Source organism: Carcharhinus amblyrhynchos, unplaced genomic scaffold, assembly GCF_965287045.1.
Source record: "Carcharhinus amblyrhynchos unplaced genomic scaffold, sCarAmb.v2.hapA scaffold_693, whole genome shotgun sequence".
NCBI classification, from domain to species: domain Eukaryota; kingdom Metazoa; phylum Chordata; class Chondrichthyes; order Carcharhiniformes; family Carcharhinidae; genus Carcharhinus; species Carcharhinus amblyrhynchos.
In genome coordinates this window covers 7,797-28,525 of record NW_027650433.1, presented here as the reverse complement: position 1 = coordinate 28,525, position 20,729 = coordinate 7,797, and the positions used below count along the sequence as shown (strand labels likewise).

Genomic DNA, 20,729 nt, shown 5'->3' with positions numbered 1-20,729 from the left:
ACTTGTGAACTTGCACACCCAGGTCCCTCTGTGTTTCTATACTGTTAACATTCCTACCATTTATTGTATAACTCCCCCCTACGTTATTTCTTCCAAAATGCATCACCTCGCATTTATCTAGATTAATTTCCATCTGCCATTTCACCGCCCAATTTTCCAGCCTATCTATATCCTGCTGTATTGTCCGACACTATTCGTCGGTATCAGCGAGTCCGGCCATCTTTGCGTCATCTGCAAATTTGCCGATCGCACCAGTTACTCCCTCTTCCAAATCGTTTGTATATGTTACAAATAGCAGAGGTCCCAGTACGGAGCCCTGCGGCACGCCACTAGTCACAGACCTCCAGCTAGAAAAAGACTCTTCCACTGCTACCTTCCGTCTCCTGTTACCAAGCCAGTTCTCAATCCATCTAGCCACCTGTCCTTGTATCCCGTGAGCCTTAACCTTTTTCACCGACCTGCCACGAGGGACATTGTCAAACGCCTTCCTGAAATCCATATAGACGACATCCACGGCTCGTCCTTCGTCAACCGTTTTGTCGACCGAGTTCAGAGCTTCCAGTGGCTCTCTGACTCAGTTCGGTGGTTGTGGGGCAGGCGGTGGAGACGGGGAGGTTGGCCCGATCGTTCTCTGGCGGGGAGGTGGGAGGAGCCATGTCAGATGCATCTCTGATGGGCAGGGGGGAGGACAGAGGGAGGTCAGATCATTCTCTGGTGGGGGCAAGACGGGGGTGGGTGGGTGGGGAGGTGGAAGTTCTGTCCACTGTGGCTCTGTGGGCGATCATTGCGGGGGGAGGGAGGAGGAGGAGGAGGAGGAGGGGCAGTGAGTTGCGATCGATGTGATTAGCAGGGGGGTGGATTGATAAGGGGGACAGTTACAGCGTGGGAGTGGGGCAATGTCTGTGAGGGCTTTCATTCCTGCTTTTCGCTCCGAGGCCACTTTATCCACTTTTTGTGGCCCAGGAGCGATGCGACACACGCAGTTCAGAGCTCCGATCGGAGCTGCATCTTTTCGGATGCGACACGCCCTGGCCGCAGCGCGATTCAGACTCACGAATTTTTTTTCAGGCTGAGTGTGTATCGGTGAGCCTGCGAGCAGATTTCCAAGTCGGATCTGAATTGTGCCCAGATTCAGCACTTAGAATCAAAATAGGAAAATTGCAAGTCTTAAAAGATCTTTGATCCTCTCTATACATTGCGTCCAGGCTCTCCTGTTGACCCCAACCCTACTGCCCTCTGCTGCCTCCATTCAGGCTGCTTTGGTTAAGCAGAAAAGTTTTATTTTTCCATCGGAAAGCTGGGTTTCCCCTGCCTGGAGGAAGGCTTACAGTGAATCATCGTTGAACCTTGAGGCCATTCAGCTTGTTCCGTCCACATCGCCTGGCTCCTTTCTCTTGGTCACCTACGGAGGAGAAAGGTGACCAAAGAGGTGGATGAGGGTAAAGCAGTTGACGTGGTGTATATAGATTTTAGCAAAGCGTTTGATAAGGTTCCCCACGGTAGGCTAGTGCAGAAAATACAGATGCATGGGATTGAGGGTGATTTAGCAGTTTGGATCAGGAATTGGCTAGCTGATAGAAGACAGAGGGTGGCGGTTGATGGGAAATATTCAACCTGGAGTTCAGTTACTAGTGGTGTACCGGTGGGATCTGTTTTGGGGCCACTGCTGTTTGTCATTTTTATAAGTGACCTAGATGAGGACGTAGAAGGATGGATTAGTAAATTTGCGGACGACACTAAAGTCAGAGGAATCGTAGACAGCGAGGACGGACGTTACGGTTTGCAGAGGGACGTAGATAAGCTGCAGAGCTGGGCCGAGAGGTGGCAATGGCGTTTAATACGGAAAAGTGTGAGGTGATTCATTTTGGAAAGAGTAACAGGAGTACAGAATATAGGGCTAACGGAAGGCCTCTCGGTAGCGTCGACGAACAGAGAGATCTCGGCGTACGTGCGCGTAGATCCCTGAAAGTTGCTGTTCTCCGGGCAAGTTTCATTGAAATTATATTTGGGAGGTTCGCCGAGAAATTGAAAACTTCTTCGATTAAAGAAAGTGAGCTAAATATTATCGGTGTATCCTGTTTATTTATTGACCGACAGCTTTTCTATATAACGTTCCTCTTTTATTTGGTTTTCTGGATTGTGAAACTGTCGGAAAATGGTGCGTAGAAACTTGTTGAATCCTTGCTCCTCTAATTCCAGTGTTGAGTGCGGTACAAACTAAAACAAAATGATTTTGGCAACGGACTGTTGACTCAATGGGTGGGTTTTGCGTTCTTCCATCAAAATATAATTTCTCTAAGTCATTTGAAGATTAGAACTTTGAATCGTCTCAACTGAATTGGAGGCAGCAACACTTGAGAATCTATTCTTAAGAATATGCTCGTGCAGCCTGCCGGTAGAATGCATTTAATAACCCGTAACACGGATAGTCCAACAAGACAGCTTTAACCAGTTGATTTTTCTGCTTTAGATTTTGTTAATCTCGAACGGTGGGAAGTTCATGAGGAAGACACTGATTGGCGAAGCGTACATCTGGCTCGACAAAGTAGATCTAAGGAAGAGAATAGCGAACTGGCACAAATTGTTAGTCAGCTCAACAGAAAGTCAGCGAGGAGCCGCACCTGGCTTTAATCTGCAAAATTGACACCGTCATCACGTGGAAAGCATAAATCTGGATCTTTGATTGTCTTTTTGTATAGCTAGGTTCTTCAAGAAGGCCAAAATAAATTTGTCCCCATCTGTTTGGACTGTAGCTATCACGCCTCACCAAGGTTTGTATAGTTCAGTCTTACATGGCTCAGAATGACAGCATTTAAAAGGAATAAACCAGGCTGTAATATATTCACTGTTCTCAATGTGTATAAGAAACTAAAATACTAAGAGGAGTAACAGGTGCTGACGTATTCAATATATCGAAACAAATGAGATCCGGTCACGGAATTTGATCCTACGTGTGGTGTAAAGGGACAACGAGCCCTAATCGGTGAGTTAACGTAACCACGCCACACATTCTACCGTGTATTAGCCAAATTAAAGAAGTGAAAATGTACTTTCTGACGTTCAATAATTTACACAAATTTGCAGTAATAACGACGTAAGAAAAGATTCCAATGAATTGTATCGTTCGCAAGCGATAGCTTTGAAATAAAAAGAAAATCGGTCTTCTGTCGCTTTATAACAAATCAGGTTACTGGAGGAGCGAGATAAAAATTTTGTGAATCGCAGACATGCATTTCAGACCCTTTTTCTGCTGAGGCCGAACGTAGACTCGCGACATTCGTACTTTACGTACTGTTGAAGATTTTGTGTGGATGATTATAAATCTGTGACATACTCAGGTGAAGGACTATAAGTATGATTCATATGCAAAAAAGTACCGGTTCATCAATACGTAGAAGGCAGGTTTTGTTTCAAATTGTGGAGATAATCTAAATTATAGGAAAAATAATTGTCTGGCAGGAGACTTGGAGGTAATCGCAATTTATTTTTAAATTTGGCATTTTCTGAACCATTAATTCCTACACCGGGCTTCTTGCTTTCTTCCCAGAATTTCACCCATTTTTTAAAACTATCTATTGGTCGAGGTGAAAGATCTGCTAACCTGCAGACGTGTGGACTTTGAGCGATGAAGTGGTGTCAGTATATTATCAGAGACATTCACACTTAGCGAAGGTCCACCTCGATAGTTCCAGTATGTATAGCACGCTGGAAGACTTTATTCGTCACCGTTTAGCAGAGAGTTAACGTATCTTCTGCAAAAAAGGGCCAATTTTATTTTGCATTCATTACTCGCTAATAGTTTCAGAGGGCTTGCTGAGGACACGCGCATGTTCGATTTATTTTTCCTACTATTGTAGCCATGAATGTTTACTTAAATTACATTGTCGTTTGGTATGACTGAGCGTATATAAATCAAATTCTGTATATATGTGAGGAGGAGAGAAGTACAAGAAGAAACCGTTAATCCTGAAGACAAATTATTCAGTAAAGTATTTGGAATATTCCTCCAAAATGTGTACGGTCAGTTCTGTCGTTCTATACGTAAATACATGTATACGTACTTGACTGGAGGTACTCTATGCAAAACAGATTACAAATTGTGGGTGCATTTATTAAACAAAAAATGACAAGGAGTTGAGATAAAGGTGAGTAAAAGCACATCGTGTACATGTTTTCTTATCACGTTGCATTCTAATGCAGTGTACAGTATTCACAGTGGAAAGGTTGTGCTGACACTATATTACATTTATTCTGTAATAAAAATGGTGGCCGGTAAATAGATTAATCAGTTACCAGGGAAGTTTCCTTTATAATCCATCGAGATATGCCATTTGTTTGCCTACACAGGCTTTATGTCAAAGTAAAAAAAGCAAATCGCAACAATAAAGTCTCAATAAGATTTTGTCCCGCACCTCACTGCCTGCCTAGTTTTAACATCCCCACCCAGTGTATATTACGTGTAAAAGACGATAAACGTCTGTCACGCACGGCATAACTTTTATCGAGGGGACTTTTTAGAACTAGAATCGTAACATAAATATTTCTTAGGATTTTTGTTGCCAGCCAACACTTTTCAATCCAGATTTGCGACATTTAACTTAAAAATATATAATTTATACAAAGTAGGAAACGAAAAGACGGTCGAAACGTAAACGGTGACTGTAATTCCACGAGACGTCCTCGAGGTCATTTATAAATATCACCGTTCTTGATGTGGGTTCTTGCTGTAACGTCAACGGGAATGAATCGCAGAAAGCTGTCGAAATTTCCGGGTTTAGGACAAGCGTGACCTTCGTGCGCGTCCCGAGGTTACATTTCTGAAATTATCTTTAAAATAATTCTTTTATTTCTAACCGAGAGGACAAAAATGGAAAAAATTTAAAATTAACAGCACGAATACATTCCTGTTTGAATAAAAGTCGGAGCGAAGCAGGGATTAGTTTAAAAGCAGAAATATAACTTTACTCGCCTTTGTTTAAAGATGTTAATCTGATTCAAGAATCTGGAATCTGTTTTTAATGCTTCTGGTTTTGATTTTTTGAGAATAGCCTCAAATTTATTGGACTTTTGACAAAAATCTTTCTTGAAATAATTTGTTAGTGCCGTTGGGAACAAAACTATAGGAATTATATTTAAATACTTTGAAATACAGCCTATGTCGACCTGCAGAAAGGGCACTTTTTTAATGGCATATTGTTGCATCGATGCAGTTCGCTGTCTGTTTTAGTGAATCCTAAACCCATTCGACCCTACCTGATGGATGAGTGTCCTATTGTCTTAAGTATGAATAAAACACGTGTCTGATGCGAATAAAGTAGTCCCTTTGTACCATGTAAATATAACTTCTTTTCTACAGCAAGTTTTGCAATTTTTTTGGTCTGACATTCAGCATGCGAATGTGAACAATGTACTGGTTGTCTGGAAAAAATACTTTAAAAAGAAGAAAAGAAACATTTTAAAAAATCCACCAGAAGCTATAGGGTATTAACTGTCGCAGGTGTTCAGTGATGGCTGAATCGCTTTGTGCTGTCAACCTTTCGATACCTGTACAGCAAACCTGTTCTTTAATTTATGAAAATAAACCGCAGTCGTTCCTGATTTTGAAAAAAAAAAGTCATGTATTACCACACTCGGAATCCATTTGTAGATGTTGCATGTTTTGCGTGTGGCCCAAATCTTCAATTTTTGAATCAATCGATTATTTCTCATCGCTTTCAGATTCTCCGGAATCAATATGAACGTTGTATAAATAAAGAGAATTGTTCCTCATGATTCCTGTAAAAATACTGCCTGTAAATCTGTCTGAAATCTTATTCTATGTAAAGATCATGACGTCATAGTTTTGTGATTGTATACAGGTGGTTTCTAGGAATACTAGAGACGAACTGTGCTGTATAAAAGGCTCACAATTAAATAGAGAAAAAAACAATAAAGTCTATTCTTCGTCTGATTACCCGAGAACTTATTAATCAGGGTTTAAAAGTACTGGCAACGGCCAGCTGCTCTGGCAGCATCTGCAGGGGAATCTCTGGACCGTCGAGCTGAATTTTCTGTGGAAACGAGAAACCCGATTTCAGGCCATTTCCAAATCCCAGTCCCAAATTGTTTCTGGATTAATTTCCCGGAGATGGCCGATTCGGGCAGTCGCCACTGCATTCACCATCCAATCAGGGGCAGAGAGGCCTGGAAAAGTGAGTACTGCTCGGGTGTCCAAAGAGAACGAAGAGCGAAGCGCTCGACTCCCGTCACGCGAAACGGGTGAGAACTCTCAGGATATCGATCTGTAGACGAACATCTGTTGAAAATATTTGATTCTAGATACGCTATACGCAACTTTTTTGCCGGAACGTCTAAAATCTTTTAATTGTATTCTGACCCACCTGCAAGTTGCCTCTGACGCACTGCTGGTTCCTTGCGTCCCTGCCCTTTCACACAATTGCAAAAATACGGGCCGAGGTCTTTTGAATTACATTGAATAGGCTAGATGTTGCTGCTGGGTGGACACTTGTTGCTGGCCGCAGGTACATCAAACAGAGGAATAACACGTTGGGGAGTTGACAAGATATATTAGCCCAAAATTTCTCCCAAGTTAAAAATCGTTCACCTTTAAAAATGGTGAGTGGGTCCCAATTCTGGGGTACCTGACCCCATTCCCACACTTTCCTATTTTTGGGAGTACATGCCCGTTCCTGTCTCAACTTGACTGGCCTCATCACAGAGATAGTCATGTTGTACTCTGCACATTTTATGGATTTTAAGGAGTCATCGGTTCACAGACTCTAAAAGAATTGAGAGCCCCCCGTCTGCGTGAGTTCAAAATGTCCTCCTCGTGCCCCCGATGTTAGGCATTGCCTTCGCTCCTTACGTACTCTTGTGTTATTATGTCCTGCGACGTGAACGCCGAGACAGATCGGGGGATTTTACGGCATCCGTCGTCCCGGATGATTCGTACGGGGGAACGAAATGTAACACAAGAACGTAAGAAATAGGAGCAGGAGTAGGCCATCTGGCCCTTCGAGCCTGCCCCGTCATTCAATAAGATCATGGCTGATCTGTCCTGGCTCAGTTCCACATTCCCGCCCTCTCCCCATAACCCTTAATCCCCTCTCTTAGCAAAAACCCATCAACCCTCTTCTTAAAAATATTTAGCGAGGCAGCCTCCACCACTTCAACGGGCAGAGAATTCCAGAGATTCACCACCCTTTGAGTGAAGAAGTTCTTCCTCAACTCCGTTCTAAACCGCCCCCCCTTTATCTTGAGGCAGTGCCCCCTAGTCCTACTATCCTTTCTGAGCGGGAAGAGTCTCTCCACCTCTATCCTATCCATCCCATTCATCATCTTATACATTTCTGACCAGTATTTTAACAGCAGTGGTAACACATTTAAAACAGTTGGGTTAAAGATAAAATGTATTTATTAGTCTCCCCTCATTTATGAGATCTCCCCTCATTCTTCTAAACTCTAACGAGTACAAGCCTAGTTTATTCAGCCTCTCCTCGTAGCTCAACTCCAGTATCAGCCTAGTAAACCTCATCTGCGCTCCCTCCGAGGCCAAAATATCCTCGCGTAAGTACATCTCGAAGGTTGCGGACGATACCGAGTCGGACGGGAGGGTGAACTGTGACGAGGATGCAGAGATCCTACGGAATGATCCGGACAGGTCGGGCGAGTGGGCAAATCAATGGCAGGTACAGTATAATTTGGATAAGTGTGAGGTTATTTGCTTTGGAAGCAAAAACAAGAAGGCAGATTAGTACCTGAATGGCTATAAATTGAGAGAGGGGTGCGCGCAGAGGGACCTGGGTGGCCTCGCGCACGGTCACCGAAGGTAAGCGTGCAGGTGCAGCAGGCGACAAAGATGGCAAATGGTACGCCGACCTTCATTGCGAGAGGCTTCGAGTACGGGAGCAGGGATGCGTCGCGGCAACTATACAGGGCCTCGGCGAGGCCACACCTAGAATATCGCGTGCGGTTTTGGTCTCCTTTTCCGAGGAAGGATATTCTCGCTCTCGAGGAGTACGGCGAAGGTTTACCGGGCTGATTCCGGGTATGGCGGGACTGACGTGTGAGGAGAGATTGACGAGGTTAGGATCATTTTTGCTGGAGTTCAGACAAATGAGGGGGGGATCTCGTAGAGACTTGCAAAATTCTAATAGGTCTAGACAGGATAGATGCAAGGAGGATGTACCCGATGGTGGAGGAGTCGAGAACCAGGGGTCACAGGGACAGAGGTGAGAAGATATTTCTTCACTCGAAGAGCGGTGAGCCTGCGGAATTCATTATCACGGGAAGTAGTCGATGCGAAAACGTTGAACGTATTCACTTGGGGCGAATGGGATCCAAAGTTACGGGGAGAAAGCAGGATGAGGCTATTGAGTCGGACAGAGTCGTAGAGGTTTATAGCGTGGAAACAGGCCCTTCGGCCCAACTTGTGCACACTGCCCTTTTTTTAAACGCCTAAGCTAAATCCGATTGCCTGCATTTGGCCCGGATCCCTCTATACCCATTTTATCAGCCACGATCGCAACGAACGGCGGAAGAGGCTCGAAGGGCCGAGCGGCTTCCTGCTACTCCGAGCTTCTACGTTTCTACGAAACTGTAAAATACCGCCCGCGGTCAACGGACCGTTCCGCGGTCCGCTCTGATTCCCGTGGCGGGCAGGACAGTAAAACTCAGGCCACAATTCTTGCTGAGAAAAAATATCAGAAGATTTATTCGTAAAACAACTCCGTCACAGACGTCAAAATAGTCTGGGCTCAATCGATTAACAGGCCGATGAAGTCCACGGTTCAGTGAGAGTTATTCAAGGTGGAGTTAACACCTCGATAAAAGAATGTCGCTCGGCGTCGTGTCACATTATAAGACGGTTTGTCGTCGCGCTCGTCTCCGTAGACGGTTATCGGATCACACGTTCGGACAAAATTGCAAAACCGCGCCCTGATGATTAGGGTTAGGTTTTAAAGTTTGTGCAGAAGAGGATAATTCCCTTATTGTGTTTGGCTGTTCCTATCTTAGGGCTCTTTAGCCTCAGGATCTGCCACTTTTTCAGCCCTCACTTAGCATTCTTGGCCTCCAGGATTTTATGCCTCCGTAAAGTGGGAAGCAGAAGATCTGGTGTCAAGGAGCCTAAGTCTTAAACGTTATATCAGCGTTTCCCTCCCTCCCCTCCCCTCTGACCGAAAAAGAAGCCACTGCGAGAAGGTAAAAGTGAAGGTGAGAGTATTATAATTTTTTTTAAATAATTTAATCAAAACTAGAATTGTCAGTCAGTGGGGTTAAATGCTGTACTTGTGAGACGTGGGGGAATCTGTGACATTTCCAGCATTTCTAATGAGTACATCTGCAGGAAGCGCACCCAGTTGCAGTTCCTTACAGACCGCGTGGCCAAGTTGGAGCAGCAGTCGGATGCACTCAGGAGCATGAAGGTGGTGGAAAGCGTCATAGATAAGAGCTTTAGCGATGTGGTCACACCCAAGATACAGGCAGATAGATGAGTGACTGCTAGAAGGGGCAGGCGGTCAGTGCAGGAATCCCCTGTGGTCGTCTCCATCTCTACAAGTATACTGTTTTGGATACCATCGCGGGGAGGGGGGTCGCCTATCAGGAGATAACAGCAGCAAGAGACAGAGCGGCGGCGCTACGGCTGGCTCTGTTGTTAAGCAGAGAGGAACAAAGAGAGCAAGGGCAATAGTTATAGGGGTGCAGATAGGCGCTTCGGTGGACATGAAAGAGAGTCCAGGATGGCGCGTTGCCTCCCTGGTGCCAGGATCCAGGATGTCTCTGGATGGGCAGAAAGCATTCTGAAGGGAGAGGGTGAGCAGCCAGAGGTCTTGGTATATACTGGTGCGAATGATGTAGATAGGAGGAGCGATGAGACCTTGCAGCGGCAGTTTAGTGAGTTAAGTAGCAAGTTTAAAAGCAGGACCTTTAGGGTTGTAATCTCAGGATTACTCCCTGCGCCACGTGCCAATGAGTTACCTGGTCTGACCTACGTGTGACACCAGAGCCACGACAACGTGGTCGAGTCTCATCTGCCCTCGGGCAGCTAGGGACGGACAATAAACGTCGATCAGACGGCAACGTCCACGTCCTACGATTGAATAAAGGTCCACCGCCTTAATCGTTAATTCCACTGCACGATTGATAAAGTGCACTGCGGTAAGCCTCGTCGGACAGCATCTTCCAAAGCCACGACGGCAAACGTCTAGAAGGTCAAGAGCAGGAGATGCACGTGAACGAGTTAGTGACGAACCCCTGCAGTCCACGTGGTGTTGCTGCGCTACAGTGCTATTACAGAGGAACTTGCAGGATTTTGATCCAGCGACTGTGAAGGAACGGTGACACATTTACAAGTTAGGACGGTGACTTTGAGAGGAACTCGCAGTTGGAAGTGTTCCCATCTATCTTTCTATTTCTAAAGATGGCAAACGTTCCCACGATTATCAAATATCAACCTGCGTCACCCTCACAAAACCTTCAAATAACCGCCACGTCAAATAACCCCCACGCAGTATCATTGCCAACGGTTCCTTCCCTCGCCTACAGAATTCCCATTATTAGATGAGATGCAGGGAAAAAAACATCTTCCGACGTTATTCCCGTTAAAACATTTCCACCGCGTAATCGCATAGGAAAGGAATCTCTGTCCTGGGAGATTGATGCCCTTCAATCGCAGGTGCAGGGGAAGATTTAAAGGCAATGGGGAAGATGATTATATCCCTAATAGGGGACAGCTGATATAGGAATATTTAAGTAACTTAAAGTCAGCGTAGATTTGGTTTCAAATGCATTCGAGGGCAGTCTAACTGGACATCTAAATACCCCTTAATCAGACTGACAGCAGGGGCTCTAAATACCTATCGTGGGCGGGTCAGTACAGGACGGTGTCTCAAAGGCCTCGTAGTTAAGGGGCAGTAGAAGACAGAGCTGTAAAAGACTCAGAAGCAAGGGGCAGTAAGGGGAATGGGCCCTTTAAGCAGTCCATAAGGGCGTGTTCGACCCATTTCTCCACATTTCAGACAATTAATCAAAAAATGGTGTTAAAATATTAAATGGGAATTATTTTAAATTATCTGGATGCAAGTTGTGATATAAATATGAGGTGGACATCATATAAATGTTTAAATATCATATCTTTGTGACAAATCTAATCTTGGATGTTGGCAGTGACACCCATTGGGAGGAGCTGATTAACAGAGGGGATCATTTAAACTGGCTGCTAGGAAATTAGTGTGTTTCCAGGGCTCAGAGAGGGAAGGAGGTCAGTGGTGTGCAGAGACTGAAGGAGCAAGTGTGAGTACTGGAGCAACTCTATCTCTGAAAGCTGAATAGTCTTGCAGAGAGATTCAGTGGTGAAGGATGAAGCACAGATTGAGGAACTGATAGATCAGGGAGTGAGATCTGGAGCTGAGACTCTGGCAGCTACTTTCTTTGTGTTTCTCACTTTTAATGTTGTCTTTCAGTAATGTTCTATCTGTTGATGTTGGCTGAATAATCATTCCATAATATAGGACTCTTACAACAAAGGAATCTATTTGGATTGTTGTGTTATTGTTGGACTTTTGAGCATCTGGTTCACTCTCACCCAGCTATGGAGTTTGTTCTAATTATCTGATCCAGTTTTTTAACTGAAAATGAAACTGCCACAAAAATCCTCTAGTTTTCTACTTGGCAATGGAGTAGTGTTTTTTTGTGAAATTCTTTTCTTTTGCTTTAAGAAAAGAATTGATAAAATCTTGTGTGGGGTTTTTTAATGGGGGGAAAAAAAAAACACTTTGTGAATATTTGCTTTTCTTGGGTTGAATATTTTTTCTTCACTAATTGTGTCTCTGTAACAAACACGATCAGTGGTGAAATTGATAATGTACATTGAGGTACAATTACAATGTTGTACATTAACACGTCTGGATGTGTTCCAGGGCATGTTGTAGCTCACGGTGGTCTCTGATTTGGTTGATGCTGTGGCCTAAGTTATCCTTTTAGGGGACTTGCCGTAGCTTGCGTAAAGTTTCCATCGTATGTTTTCTCGCTTTGTAGGGAACACGGTGGAACCAGATCAACTTTCAGTTGTGTACTGAAGTGCTTAGATGCAAGTTTTGGGATGGTATCTTTTGTCCCCATTTTTTCAAATGCTGCGCTACTGAGGTAATTCCATATATTGGGACACATTATCTCAGGTTACTGCAACACCAGGTGCTGGACGGACAAGATTTATTGACTGTGAAAACACCTGGGATACAGGACTGTGCTCGTATGCTCACTTAGAATTTATTTGACTTTGAAGTCTCAACTTCCATCTCTCTTGAGAAATATACATTGACATAACAAACATGGTTGAGACAATTCTGTAGCTCAGGCAGCTGGACATCCAATCCAAAAGGTTACAAATGACATGCGTGACATTGATTAAAGAACAGGATATTTGGTCCTCCAAGCCTACACCGACCATACTGCCTGACAACTTAGTCATGTATTTGTCAAGGTGCCCATTAAAGTCACTATCGTGTCTGCTTCCACTACCACCTGCAGCAGTGAGTTCCAAGCATCCACCACCCCTGGGGGAAGTTGGGGGGGGGGGGCGGTGGTGGGGAGGGGAGTGGAAACTTGCCTCTTATGTCACATTTAAACATTGCCCCTCACACTTTAAAATTGTGTCCTGTAGTAATTGACCCTTCCTCCCTGGGAAAGTTTCTACTATCCATGCCCCTCAATCTTGTAGATCGTTCCATTGAGGAAAAAATCAAGTCCCCCCCCCCCCCCCCCCCCCCAACTCCTCATAGCTAATACCCTCCATACCAGGCAACGTCATGGCAAATCATTACTGTACCCTCCAAGCCTTTGCATACCTGCAGTGTGGCGAATGAAATACTGAACATCAGAGGGCTGTGTGATCATTTTGTGTCATGGGACACTGATGTATCACCGTCAAGCCCTAACTGACCTTGCCTCAGTTTTTCCCTTCAGACATCTTTATCTAAAATCGTTTTTGTTAGCAACTTCATTAAAACAGTCTTTCGTGTGGCTTTCCTTGATAAAGGGGGACTACTAAGGCCTTTAATGTTTTATGATCTTGTTAGTGAAGTTAACAGAAGCTCTAAGGAATGTGGTCAAATCAACTTGCCTGGGGGATATTCCCTGAATATATGCAGATCTGCAGAGCCTCTGGCTCTGATCTTCAGGTCGTCGTTGGCCTCTGGTATAGTACCAGATGATTGGAGGTTAGCGAATGTTGTCCCATTGTTTAAGAAGGGGAACAGAGACTTCCCTGGGAATTACAGACCGGTGAGTCTCACTTCTGTTGTGGGCAAGGTTTTGGAAAAAATTATTAGGGATAGGATTTATAGTTATTTGGAGAGTAATGAGTTGATTGGAGATAGTCAGCATGGTTTTGTGGCGGGTAGGTCGTGCCTTACTAACCTTATTGAGTTTTTTGAGAAAGTGACCAAAGAGGTGGATGGGGGTAAGGCAGTGGACGTGGTATATATGGATTTTACTAAGGCGTTTGATAAGGTTCACCATGGTAGGCTTCTGCACAAAATGCAGATGTATGGGATTGGGGGTGATCTAGGGAACTGGATTAGGAATTGGCTAGCGGATAGGAGACAGAGGGTAGTGGTTGACGGTAAATATTCATCATGGAGTTCGGTTACGAGTGGTGTGCCTCAGGGATCTGTGTTGGGGCCACTGCTGTTTGTGATTTTTATTAATGATCTGGATGAGGGTATAGTTGGGTGGATCAGTAAATTTGCTGATGACACCAAAGTCGGAGGTGTGGTAGATAGTGAGGAAGGGTGTCATAGTTTGCAGGAAGACTTAGACAGGTTGCAGAGCTGGGCCGAGAGGTGGCGGATGGAGTTTAATGCAGAGAAATGTGAGGTAATTCACTTTGGTAGGAATAACAGATGTGTTGAGTATAGGGCTAACGGGAAGACTTTGAATAGTGTGGAGGAGCAGAGGGATCTAGGTGTATGTGTACATAGATCCCTGAAAGTTGGGAATCAAGTAGATAAGGTTGTTAAGAAGGCATACAGTGTCTTGGCGTTTATTGGTAGGGGGATTGAATTTAGGAGTCGTAGCGTTATGTTGCAACTGTACACAACTCTGGTGCGGCCGCACTTGGAGTATTGTGTGCAGTTCTGGTCCCCACATTACAGGAAGGATGTGGAGGCTTTGGAGAGGGTGCAGAGGAGGTTTTCCAGGATGTTGCCTGGTATGGAGGGGAGATCCTATGAGGAGAGGCTGAGGGATTTGGGGTTGTTTTCGCTGGAAAGAAGGCAGCTAAGAGGGGATCTTATTGAAACATATAAGATGATTAGAGGTTTAGATAGGGTGGATAGTGATAGCCTTTTTCCTCTGATGGAAAAATCTAGCACGAGGGGGCATGGCTTTAAACTAAGGGGGGGTAGTTATAGGACAGATGTCAGGGGTAGGTTCTTTACCCAGAGGGTGGTGAGGGATTGGAATGCCCTGCCTGCTGCAGTTGTAAATGCGCCTAGTTTGGGGGCGTTTAAGAGGTCTGTGGACAGGTTTATGGACGAAAAGGGATTGGTTTAGGTTAGTGGGTCATTGTTGTTGTTTTTTTACACTGGTCGGCGCAACATCGTGGGCCGAAGGGCCTGTTCTGCGCTGTAATGTTCTATGTTCTATATTCTATTTTGCGTTTGTTCATTATCTGTATAAATGTGAACTAATTACACTCCAGCAAATTGTTACAAAGTATTAAAACACCTAATTACAACTACTGACGGCATGTTCAATATTTAACAAAAGTAGAGCTTTTACTTCCAAGCTGATTAAACATAATATCCTACCTAGCGCTCTTTTCGTAGCCATTTAACTTGAATCTGCTGCATTTGGGTCAAATCTAGCCATTACTAATTCTCACCAGGTAAAATACAAGGCGTATCCAACCACATTCCAGAGATTTGATTGGTAATGCGAAATGCTAAAATCGGACGTGTGAACCTACGCTGGTTTGTTGGAACTCAGATATTCAGTGATGTTAGGAGCTAATTAGGGTGACATTGAGGAATGCTGGGCAATCTACAGGGAGTAAGGTGCACGACATCCTGTTTATATATTGATTGGCTTCTCTGCTTTGTATCTGCCACCTTTCAGACTCCTGCTCTGAATTAGCCTAGGTTTCTTGCCTTATCCATTCTTGACAAGTTATAGAAATGTTTCCGCTTTAGGGCTGGAATATGCATCTAGTCATCTCGAGCCTGATCAACTTTACCTTGCCTGATGTTCCTTGACACTTTGGAGTCCCCCACGTGCAGATATTGTCAATGTAGTAATTTATCGGGCATATGAGGTGTTAGCTTTTTGGGGTCACAGAGGACGTGTCCCCTTTACTTCAAATTCTATCACCTTTCTTTCGGCTCCCGTCCAACCCTTGTTGCTCCCTGTATGCCTTTTTATCGTGGCTTGTTGCTGTCTCGTTTCGTGGGCATTTTTCTTTGTTACTGCGATGTGACTTTGTACGTTCCATGTGATTCTGCTGTATTAAATGGTTGAGGTGGTACGTTAGATTGAGGCTTTAGTGAATCTGGGGATAACGATGAATATCAAATGACGAGTTATTGGTTTCCGAGCCGGGCAGGTTCTGTCGCTCGGTCAGATTCTGGAATTAAGTCGAGTTCAGGCACCTGGAGAAATCGCTGCGGGGTTTCCTGATCAAGGTGTCGATAGGTTAAGTATTGGTTTGTGTTCTTACGTCTTGGCTCTTTTGCCTCCCGTATCTGAGGTAGTAACATTTTTTTGTGGGTGTTTAGTTGTAGTGGGCAGGGGGTGTGGATTAGGGTAGTATGTGCCAGGCTGGTGTGGCACATTAGTTGACAGCACAAAAGGCTGTCAGAAAATTGTTTATTAGATCATTAATGGGTTTGGTATGAGGCAAAAATTACTATTTTGACAAACTATGGGTATCCCGAGTTGGTTTAATTTTACAGTGTCATTAAGTTACTGTGAAAGGTTACACTGACAGAGAATGTAGCATCAGTAATCTGTCAAACTTGTACATCTTTAGACAACGGGAGGGAACCAGAGCTCCCAGAGGAAACGCGTTCACTGCAACATGAAGACTCCAGTGTCCCAAAGTGGGAATCCAGCCCAGGTCTATGGCCCTGTCAGGCTAGCTACTGGACTATCCATTAATGAATGATTTCACGTACTTTATTGTGATCTGAGGGGTGGTAGTTGCCCTTCAGAGATCTATTCTGTTAATGATAAGCACGGTGAGCACTGTTTGTCTCAGTGGATGAACGCATTTGGGTGAAACAGGCAGCAGAGGGTACAAGGGAGCGCTGATTAGTTTGTTTCTTTTTGCTCTTGTTGTTGTTGTACACTACAATAGTCTGTGTAATTTCTGTGGTTTAATTCAAAAGTTTTTAATTTAAGGGGTAAGACGTGACAGGAGAGTGCCAAGCTGTGCTTTGCACCTCATGCTCCATGTGGCAGGCTGGGACAGTTCCGGTCAGCACGTGTGCAGGATGCACCTCCAGCTACAGCATCTGGAAGCTGAAGTTTCAGAGCTGGAGTGGCTGCCGGAGACACCGGAGCATCCGTGAGTCGGTATCGTGGATAGCGTGTATAGATGTGGTTACACTGCAGGCTCAGACTCCACAGGCAGGAAGGGAACGGGTGACCACCAGACGACAACAGATAGGTGGCTGGTGCAGGAATCCCCTATGGCCACTCCCCTGTAAAACAGATACGGCTTTGGATATCGAGGGGAACGACCTCTAACGGAAGCAGCAGCGACCAAACTCAGTGTACACGGTTGGTTCTGCTACAGAGGGAAGGGTTAAAAAGTGCGCCAATGCAATAATTATAGGGGATTCAATTGTAAGGTGAATAGAGTCATTTCTCTGTCCACAAACGAGACTCTAGGATGTTACGTTGCCTCGCTGGTGCTAGGGTCAAGGATGGGAGAGGTTTAAATGTCAACGAAGATTGACAAAGAAGTTGATAAAGAAGGGTAGGAGAAACTATGAAGCTGGGCTAGCGCTTAATATAAAAAAGGATAGCAAGAGTTTTTATAAATATATAAAAAGGAAGAGGCTGGCTAGGGTGAACGTTCACCCTGTAGAGGATGAGAAAGGGGACCTAGTGGTAGGGGATGGGGATATGGCTAAGGTATTGAATAACTTTTTTGTTTCTGCCTTCACGGAGGAGGATGTGAATAATTTGCCGGGTGTTAGCGATGGAAAGGTGGTAGGACTGGAGCGTCTTAATGACATTACTGTTACTAGAGAGGCGGTGCTCGACAGACTGGAGGGGCTGATTCTGGACAAGTCCCCAGGACCGGATGGAATGCATCCGAGGGTCCTGAAAGAAATGGCGGAGGTGATAGTGGATGCCTTGGTGGTTATTTTCCAGACGTCACTGGATTCCGGGGAAGTGCCGGAGGATTGGAAAACGGCTAATGTTACGCCGTCGTTTAAGAAGGGTGCCAGGCAAAAGGCGGGGAATTATAGGCCGGTTAGTTTAACGTCTGTGGTAGGTAAAATGTTAGAATCCGTAATTAAGGAGGAAATTGCTTGATAGAGCAGACGCAGCACGGTTTCATTAAAGGGAAGTCGTGTCTGACAAATTTACTGGAGTTCTATGAGGATGTGTCTAGGGCGGTGGATAGAGGAGAGCCGGTGGATGTGGTCTTTCTGGATTTTCAGAAAGCGTTTGACAAAGTACCTCAAGAGGTTATTGCAGAAGGTCGAGGGACATGGAGTTGGGGGTAGGGTGTTAGCGTGGATAGAGGATTAGTTGTCAAATAGGAGGCAGAGCGTGGGGGTCAACAGGTGCTATTCGGATTGGCGGATGGTGACTAGTGGAGTGTCCCAGGGGTCGGTGCTGGGGCCTCAGCTTTTTACCATTTATATAGATGATCTGGAGGAGGGAACCGAGTGTAGGGTGTCGAAATTTGCTGATGACACCAAGATTGGGGGAACGGCAAATTGTACGGAGGGTGTGGAGAGTCTGCAGAAGGATCCAGATAGGCTGGGCGAATGGGCCAGGAAATGGCAAATGGAATTTAATGTTGGCAAGTGTGAGGTGGACCACTTTGGTAGGAAGGACTATTACTTACGTGGTGAAAAACTGCAGCAGGCGACGGTGCAGAGGGACCTCGGGGTCCTTGTGCATGAGTCGCAAAAACCCAGCTTGCAGGTGCAGCATGTGGTCAGGAAGGCGAATGGGATGCTGGCCTTCATAGCGAGGGGGATTGAATATAAAAGTAGGGAGGTCTTGCTGCAGCTGTATAGGGCATTGGTGAGGCTGCAGCTGGAGTACTGTGTGCAGTTTTGGGCGCCGCACCTGCGCAAAGATATTTTGGCCTTGGAGGGAGTGCAGAGGAGGTTTACTAGGCTGATACCAGAGTTGAGGGGGTTGAGCTATGAGGAGAGGCTGAATAAACTGGGCTTGTACTCGTTAGAGTTTAGAAGAATGAGGGGAGATCTCATTGAGACGTATAAGATGAATGGGATGGATAGGATAGAGGTGGAGAGACTCTTCCCGCTCAAAAAAGACAGCAGGACTAGGGGGCACAGCCTCAAGATAAAAGGGGGGGGTGGTTTAGAACAGAGCTGAGGAGGAACTTCTTCACTCAAAGGGTGGTGAATCTCTGGAATTCTCTGCCTGTTGAAGTGGTAGAGGCTGCCTCACTAAATATTTTTAAGATGTGGGTTGATGGGTTTTTGATGAGAGAGGGGATTGAGGGTTGTGGGGAGAGGGCGGGAAAGTGGAACTTAGCCATGACAGATCAGCCATGATCTTATTGAATGGCGGGGCAGGCTCGAAGGGCTAGATGGCCTACTCCTGCTCCTATTTCTTATGTTCTTGTGCCTCAGAGCAACTGTAGGACATTCTGAAGGGGGAGGGCAAACAGCCAGTGGTTGTGGTACAAGTTGGTACAAATGACGTAGGTTTTTAAAAAAAAAAGACGAGGTCCTAAAAGCAGAATACAGGCACCTTGGAAGAAAATTAAGAAATTGGACCTCAAAGGCAATGATCTCAGGATTATTACCAGTGCCACGTTCAAGTCAGAGTAGAATTGAGGATATGTCAGATAAATACAGGACAAAAGAGATGAAGTCAGAGGGAGGGTTTCAGATCCCTGGGGGAGTGGGACCTGTACAAATTGGATGGGTTACACTTGGGCAGGACTGGGACCCAGGTCCTAGGGGAGTGTTTGCTAGGGCAATTAAGGAGGGTTTAAACTAATATGCCAGGGGATGGGAACCCATAGAAGGAGGGATGAAGAACAATGTGGGGAGAATGTTCTAGCTACATCCCAAATCAGAAAAAAGTCAAAAGGAAGGAACTCAGAAAATGTTATTGGAAATGTTAGAGTTCTATAAGAAGATTCAAAAACCACCATGAGGGTACTCGGTCTGCATGCTCGTAGCATTCAAAACAAGGTAAATGAGTTGACAGCTCAATCGTTGTGAAAGCGTATGATTTGATGGCCATTTCAGAGACATTGTTGCAGGATGGTCATGTCTGGGAGTTAAATATCCAGCGGTATCAGACTGTTCGGCAGGACCAACAGGAAGGTAAGGGAAGTGGTATAGCTCTGATTAAGAATGATAGCGGGGCGGTAGAGAAGATATAGATTCCATTGGAAAAAGTTGAATCTGTTTGGGTGGAAACTGGAAATAGTAAGGATAAAGAGGTGTACTGTATAGGTCACTAAATGACACCATGATTGAGCAAGAAATAACAGATGCATGTAAAAACGATACAGCAATTATCATGGGGGATTTTGATCGAAATATCAATTTGTCAAACCAAGTCAGTCAAGGCAGCCTCGGAGGAGATCGTAGAATGTATTCACGATAGCCTCCTTGAACAATATGTAGTGGAACTTAAAAGGGAGCAAGATGGCCTAGATCGTTGCCTATGTAAACCTTGGAAGGAGCAATCGCACCACGGTTGAATTTGAAATAGATGTGTGAAGGTAAAATCCAATAACACCGTCTTGTGTTTAAACAAGGATGACAAAGGGACAACGAAGGTGTTGGCTAATGTAGACTGGGGAGCTTTGTGGTGGGACGACGGAGGAACAGTGGAGGAGTTTCCAAGCGATCTTTGAGAGCTCAGCACCTTCTACATCAATGTTAAGAAGGGTAACGGTGACGAGTGGTGCGCCTCAGGGATCGGTGTTGGGACTGCAATTCTTTTAAATTTGCATAAATGATTTGGAATTAGGGACCAAGTGTAGTGTCAAATTTACAAATGACAGTAAGATGAGTTGCGCTGCAAAGTATGCAGATAATGCTCAAAGCTGGTAAAGGGATACAGATAGTCTAAATGCCAAACCCTTGCCCAATGTTGGAAAATGTGAGGATGTCCATTTTGGTAGAAATAACTGCAAAATGGACTTAGGAAATTGCCAAAAAATTGCAGCATACTGCTGTGTAGAGGGACCTGGGTGTCCTTGTGCAAGAAATTGGTTTGCATGTGCAGCAGGTAATTAAGAAGGCAACTGGAATTGTGTCCTTCATTGCTAGAGGGATGGAGTTTAAAAACAGTGAGATTATGTTGCAGCTGTATAAGATGCTGGTGACACCAACCTGGAGTACTGTGTACCGTTTTGGTCTCAGTTGGGAAAGGATATACTGGCACTGGAGGGGGTGCAGACTAAATGCAGTAGGTTGATTCTGGAGTTGAGGGTTGGCTTATGGGGAGAGATTGAGTAGACTGGGGTAATTGTAATTCAGAAGAATGAGGGG

At 44.9% G+C, this 20,729-nt stretch overlaps 1 protein-coding gene across 2 annotated transcripts in view; it reads left to right on the top strand.

Annotated features, from left to right (window-relative positions):
* LOC145339834 (protein piccolo-like) overlaps positions 1-2,860 on the top strand; it is a 57,039-nt gene extending 54,179 nt beyond the window's left edge. For both annotated transcript variants that reach the window (XM_080184366.1, XM_080184367.1), the window contains exon 4: positions 2,471-2,860. In XM_080184366.1, the coding sequence (XP_080040492.1) occupies positions 2,471-2,644 (174 nt within the window). In that variant the 3' untranslated portion in view covers positions 2,645-2,860. The remainder of the gene's footprint in view (positions 1-2,470) is intronic.
* The last annotated feature ends 17,869 nt before the right edge of the window (positions 2,861-20,729 follow it).